Genomic DNA, 7,329 nt, shown 5'->3' on the forward strand with positions numbered 1-7,329 from the left:
CCAGGCTATGCCATGCCTAGCACCAACGTCACCCTGGAGACACTGCATGGCACTCGGGTGGCCGTGGCCCAGTTCTCGCAGAGCGTGAAGGCGGCAGTGGGCAGCGGAGTCTCCACCATGGCCATTCCCATGATCCTGGACCAGCTGATGGCCCTCCAGCAGCAGCAGATCCACCAGTTGCAGCTGATAGAGCAAATACGTAATCAGGTGGCGCTGATGAACAGACCATCATCCTCCCAGCCTCTCAACCATCATACACACCACAGTACCAATACTGGGGCTCAAACCACTCCCTCTGTCTGCGGTCCACCTATACCAAGCCAGCTTCAGCTTCACAGCTTCATCACTCCCCCGGTCCATCAGCTACCAATTCGATTGCCAGCCTCTCTCGGTGGTCAAGGCCCATCCTCTCTGACCTCAGCAATGGATGGGCCGCTAACACATACACCGCAGAGTTCCAGCCAGCCTTCTCTCAACTCTCTCAACTCTGCAGTTCCTAGCACTTCCTCAAACAATTCGGTCTTCCCCCAACCAATGGCAACGTTCTTTCATCTCTGCTGCCATCCATCTCGTCCTCTGGCTCGAATAACATCAACAATGGTACTAGTATGACCGCAAGTGGCAGCGGAATCAGTAGCAGCAGCTCAGCTCTCCCCAGAAATACCACTACGCCTCCGTCACTAAGCCACAGCAGTCTGCTAAGCTCAGCCTCCAACCTACCACTGATATCTCACAGCTCTTCCAGCAGTGTGATCTTCCCCAACCCGCTTGCCAGCATAGCAGCCACAGCTAATGCTCTGGACCCACTCTCTGCTCTGATGAAGCATCGCAAGGGAAAACCCCCCAACGTGTCTGTATTTGACACAAAACCAAGCTCAGAGGACCCATTCTTCAAGCATAAGTGTCGATTCTGTGCCAAGGTGTTTGGTAGTGACAGTGCCCTGCAGATCCATCTGCGCTCGCATACTGGTGAGAGGCCCTTCAAGTGTAACATATGCGGCAACCGCTTTTCCACCAAAGGCAACCTCAAAGTCCACTTTCAGAGGCACAAAGAGAAATATCCCCACATTCAGATGAACCCATACCCTGTGCCGGAGTACCTGGACAATGTGCCCACTAGCTCAGGCATTCCCTATGGCATGTCTCTGCCGCCAGAGAAGCCTGTAACCACATGGCTCGATAGCAAACCAGTCCTGCCCACCATCCCTACCTCAGTTGGGCTTCAGCTTCCTCCCACTTTGCCAAGCATGATGGGAGGTTTTGGTGAGTCTCCAAGCCTCACCCCACTCAATAGATCACCTCAAAGACCTTCTCCACCCTCAAGTGAGTGTGCGTCTCTCTCACCGAATATCCTCACTGACTCTGGCATGACCACTTTGTCACCCTCCCCAAAACCAAACCTAGGGAGCGATCCTCCTCCTCTCCTGAAGCCTGAGGGTATTCACCTTCCCCCAACTTGCTCAAGACCTGGGGAGAACACCTACACGACTACCACCGTGACTCAAGTAAACCTTTCCACAAATGTCAGCTCTACCACCTTGTCCAGCAGTGGCCAGGTACCTGAAACAATCTCAAATCCTAATCCTGTGTCCCACCCAGTCCTTCCCATGCTCTCAGATCAGTTCAAGGCCAAGTTTCCCTTTGGAGGCCTCCTGGACTCTATGCAAACATCAGAGACCTCAAAATTGCAGCAATTGGTTGAAAACATTGACAAGAAAATGACAGACCCAAATCAGTGTGTTATCTGCCATCGTGTCCTGAGCTGTCAGAGTGCACTGAAGATGCATTACCGAATCCACACCGGGGAGAGGCCCTTCAAGTGCAAGATATGTGGGAGGGCGTTTACCACAAAAGGAAACCTGAAAACACACTTTGGTGTCCACAGGTCCAAACCTCCACTTCGTGTCCAGCACTCCTGTCCAATCTGCCAGAAAAAGTTCACCAATGCTGTTGTGCTTCAGCAGCACATCCGTATGCATATGGGGGGGCAGATTCCAAACACTCCCCTGCCCGAAAGCCTACAGGAGATGGACACAGACCTTTCCTTTGATGAGAGGAGCTTGGATGCAATGAGCAGTTATGATGATGACCTTCTGGATGAGATGGAGCAGGCAATGGATGATGAAGATGACCTGGGGGGAGGAGACATAGACAGTTCTAAACCATATTCCCCTGGCTGCTCACCGCCCACCTCGGTCATCTCAAGCATTGCAGCTTTAGAAAACCAGATGAAGATGATTGATTCCACCTCTAACTTGAGCCACTCTTTCAGTCACAAGCTTTCACAGAATGGCAATGGCTTTGCAGGAGAGGGGGATTTCTTCACTCATGACAACTTTTCTGGAGTAGGAGCTATTGACGGTCAGAGCTTGGGGAGTCCGGCCCTATCAGAGTCCTCTGACTCCTTGCAGCACCTGTCGCCAGCTCACAGCCATTCAGAGAGTCTCCATCCAAAGTCCCCCATGACACTTATCATTAACAATGGTGGTGGTGCCTCAACAGCCGAAGAAGGGCAGGAGATCCATATCCCAGTGGCAACAGTTAAGTCGGAGAAATCGGAGACTCCCTCTCCGCTCCCTGCCTCTGAAGGCACAGGGGCTCTGGACCTGACTGCCACTCAACCTGGCAGGCATTTCATCAAGGATGAGAGCCACTTCAACATGCTGTTCCTCAGTAGAGACAGAGGTATGTACAAAACAGTTAACCTCTGGGGAATATAGCATGCCCCTTAAATCATACATTTGTGAATTAATGTAAATATTAACATATTTGTGTACTTCATCATTCAAATGATGAGGTGATAAAATATATAATCATTCAACCTATATTACAGTATAGAGTAATTTTGAAATTTTATCAAATTATACAATTAAATATTAATTAAATATATATAAACTAATGAGACTCTCATCTTTTCCTCAGGCCTCAATCCTCCAAATCTGGCGAGCACAGCATCTAACATGATCAAAATGGAAATGAACGGACATGGTAAGACGATGTCCCTGATGGACAGCTCCCACCTGCCCCTGGGCATCCAAGTTCCAGCCGTGGCACCCCAAACAACCATGAGCCCCAGCATCACCCCAATGCTTGCCCCACCACCTCCGCGGCGCACACCTAAGCAGCACAACTGCCACTCATGCGGGAAGAACTTCTCTTCAGCCAGTGCCCTGCAGATCCACGAGCGCACACACACGGGCGAGAAGCCGTTCGGCTGTTCAATATGTGGAAGGGCTTTCACCACAAAAGGAAATCTAAAGGTAGGTTGGGCTACAGTGGAATGCATGTCACTAACCTTTAAAAATTGTGCAGAAATTGGAAAGTGTCCTTCCTCACTTTCACCATATATAGTTTCTATCTTACTTCAGCCACAGTATACCTGTACATTTACAGACAAACCAGCACAATGCTTTTTTAAACATATTTACATATGTTCTTAATATTTGATGGTGTTTCCCTCAGGTTCACATGGGGACACATATGTGGAACAATGCCCCCGCCCGCAGAGGTCGACGCCTGTCCGTGGAGAATCCCATGGCACTGCTGGGTGGCGATGCCATGAAGTTCAGCGAGATGTTTCAGAAGGACCTGGCTGCCCGGGCCATGAACGTTGACCCAGGCTTCTGGAACCAATATGCGGCCGCCATCACCAATGGGCTGGCCATGAAAAACAATGAGATCTCAGTGATCCAAAATGGGGGCATCACCCAGCTCCCCATTAGCCTAGGGGGAACTGGAATGCCTTCCCTCGGGTCCATGTCTGGAGGGATGGACCGGGTGCATGCTGACCGCAGCCCTCCGATGACAGGCATGGAGAAGGCTGGACTTGAGGTGGGATCCACCCGACCTTTCTCCAGGTTCATGGAGGAGAACAAAGAGATCGGAATCAATTAAAGACTTGCCAGTGTTATTACAAGGTAGGCTTTGAAAAAGTCTGAAAGTAAAAAGAAAAAAGAAACTGCTAATACAGTTTGAACTCATACGTACTATATTATGTACAGCTGAAGTATTTCTTTGTTTGATTTTGGAAATATAGTATTTAGTATTCATTAGAGGTCTTTGCCTTTCACTCATTCACCTTGATATTTCGCCCATATGAAAAATACTTTGTCTCTTGTTTGAGAGTCTGTCGTCTTGCAAGATTTGCATGGTATCCATTGGTTTCTATCAGTATGTTTGACTGCTTTTAGGAAGAAAAAAAACAGTATACTGTCTCATTTGTGATCAGAAAGCATCATATTTGAACAGGACTTAATCAGGCAGGATGGGAGCTTGGCATAAGGACTACATGCTAAAGTCCTGTTTGGAAATAGCTACACGATTGCTCCTTTTTTTTTTAAAAAGGGCTAGGGATAAATTGAAGAAAGGACTGAAATGAACTGTTTCTGTGTTCGCCTGGTAATTTTTTCTCACAAACTAGAAAACTTGAACAAAAAAAGGTTTGAACTATTTTAATCTTTACATTTAGTCTCCCAGCATTGTCTTATAATATTGTCCTGTGTCTTTAGTATTTATAATATTGACAAAAAAGCGGGTATACAAAATATATTTAATGGCCCAGGCATTTTATTGATCCATTTTTTTCTAAAATGCAGGCTTCGCTTATGAATATCTCCTTCAATAAAGATGACCTGTCATTCAACAGATAAAAAGGTTGATTATTTTTTTTTGTGATATCTTCAGAGAGACTATGTGGGACATGGTACACGGTAAAAGGGGAGAGATATCTAAAGCTGCTATGAACACAACCCTGCTTTTAACCTTTGTAAAAAGAGAAGAAAAAATATCCTTTGGAGAAATATCTATGTATAGAAATACAGACAAATCTAAGAACAGGTATGCATATTTTGTATCACATAAAAATAGACATCATGAGTTGAGAGTATTTGTCATGTTTGTGAATGCACTTTTTAAAACGAGACGTTTTGTCTGTGAGTTACCGTTAACCTTTTGACTGAGCTATCTATCACGTGCTGTTAAAAAAAAAATGTTTCCAGCATACCACTCCTACAATTTGCAAAATTGGTTGTCTGTTGTTGCATCTGTACCACCCAGAGTGCAAACCCAACAATCAAAGCGTTCTTAAATAAAAAAAGACAACAGGTCACCCATGTTTAGTCGTGTCCTTCTGTGCATTGTTCTTCTTATATTTGTATTACATATTTTAAGTACAGCATCATCAAAATTATTTTCTAGAGAATAATATAAACTCCACATTTTATTTACAAAATAAATATTCCATATACATTTTTAAATAACATCTACATTATGTAATATCTGCTGTATTGTTCATTTGGTGAAGTGAACAATATGTAGTTAATTTGTTGAGCACCTTTCTTTGTTAGCTACATGTAAGCCACAGAAAATTCTTACAAATAAATTGTATTAGTTATTATTTAAATTTAATAATTTAAATTTAAAAAAAAAAAGAAAAGAGTCTGTTACGTACAAACATCATCATATTTAATGGTGGTTCGACTTTACAAAAGGTTTATAAAATGTTCTTCAAATATATGATTTAAATACAATATTCTAGAAAATGTGAATTATCAAATGAGATAAGACCTTTGGGGACAAATCTCTGCCATTAACCTGTTCCAGAGGTGGGCTTTGCTTTCCAGAAACACAATAATGCATGTGTGAGCCTGTAGAAGTGTATGTGTGCATGCAGGACTGTGCTACAGAGATTGTGATAATGGTAAATCCAGTACTTTAGAAATAAATGAATATTGGCTTTGTGAATGTGACCACATAAGTCACCATACAGACACCCCCCATCCCACAATGGTCAAATGGTATGTAATGCGTGAGCAAATTACATTTTGGACACAATAACCACTGTAACTACACACAGCAAACAATTTGACAATGTGGACCCTATGACTTTTAAAAGTGATTGCTTTGTTTGAGTAGCCTAATTGAGAACATGTGGCACCATCATAATACGTATGAGATAGTGACTGTGCTTGTCCTGACAACAATAAGTCTTAGGACGTACTCTGCCAATATGTCTGCAATGATAATTTTGGATAATTGGTTATTTTCACATCATATCTAAGTTGCATTCCGGTAATTCTGTGGCAGTGTGTAACTATGTGACACTATTGTGTCTGGGTGCACTCGTGGTCTCATAGCACAACCACACACACACACACACACACACACACACACACACACACACACACACACACACACACACACACACACCACGAACACGCTGAATAACATATTTTTCATGATACAATTTTACGACCCATAAAATAATAGTAATCATTTAAGTATTTTCATTTAATTAGTAATTGAGGGTAATTTTGAACTATGAACTTACTTATTATTAACATTGTAATTCATAAAATCAACATTTTTTTGCAGTTTCATGCTTTCATAGACATTAAGAACAACAAACCTACACACATTTATCCACGGGATCTCCCTTAAGCCCCTTCCTTGACCATGTTGGGAAGTACTTTTTATGACATCCAACTCAGTTGCACCAGCGCGCTACCTGTCCTCTGAGAATGGCACGCCGTGAACCGGAAGAGACAGGGATGGGGACGTTGCTGTGGGCTGTTTGTTTAATGCCCTGCCTACTGTGAAAGTCTCCCAGAAACAGCCGCAGTAAATATCCCCATTGATCCAGAGGCAGGGGGCCCTGCGATGATGTAGTGGCGAAGAGCCACTGGAGTAAATCTACCCGACAGTAATCCAATCCCAATCTCAAGGCCCTGGGATCTTAGATAGGTGCTTTAAATCCAAAAGTGATCCTTTTTGCACAACTTCTTTTGCTTTTCGTTGTTCATGCTCTTCTTTTCCTCCCCCTCCCCCACTCTCACCCCCTGCTTTCTCCCTCTCTGAGCCTGAAATCAATACACATTTCTTTCCTTCACTGGCTGTGCTTTACCTGTCTCAAAATATTACAAGCAATAATGATTTCACATTCTGGGGTTTGCTCTTAGAATAAACACACTCTACCCCTCAGATTTAGTTAACTGTTAATTTTTACTGTTCCTGATTTAAATATGGTATTGTGCGTCCAAGAAAAACCTGTCAAATGAATGTACACCCCTCCTGGGATAGTTGCCATTCTCTTAAATGAAGGGCTGTACAGGAAGGTCTTAAATCCCCTTTTGGCGAGGGTTCACCTTTAAAGGCCAAGGAGCTGCCCACCTACTGCTTGGCTGCTTTCTTGGCCGCTCTGCAAGGAGTAGGTTTTCAAACAGGCCCGTAAAGATGACAAAGTTATGCTCTCCAGATCTCTAGCGATACGACTGAGTGGCTAGCACGTTCTGATTCTTTCCTGTATGGATTGGCTGGATGGATGGTTGATGA

General features: G+C 44.1%; 1 protein-coding gene across 1 annotated transcript in view; it reads left to right on the plus strand.

Annotated features, from left to right (window-relative positions):
• Positions 1–3,894, plus strand: part of LOC311351767 (sal-like protein 3) — a gene marked incomplete at both ends in the record, with an annotated part of 10,158 nt that extends 6,264 nt beyond the window's left edge. Inside the window, 4 exons of the mRNA XM_084471911.1 lie at positions 5–297; positions 501–2,685; positions 2,923–3,260; positions 3,463–3,894. Coding sequence (XP_084328037.1) covers positions 5–297; positions 501–2,685; positions 2,923–3,260; positions 3,463–3,894 — 3,248 coding nt within the window. The remainder of the gene's footprint in view (positions 1–4; positions 298–500; positions 2,686–2,922; positions 3,261–3,462) is intronic.
• Between the last annotated feature and the right edge of the window lie 3,435 nt (positions 3,895–7,329).

This window comes from Micromesistius poutassou (genome assembly GCF_964030765.1).
Source record: "Micromesistius poutassou genome assembly, chromosome: 8".
NCBI classification, from domain to species: domain Eukaryota; kingdom Metazoa; phylum Chordata; class Actinopteri; order Gadiformes; family Gadidae; genus Micromesistius; species Micromesistius poutassou.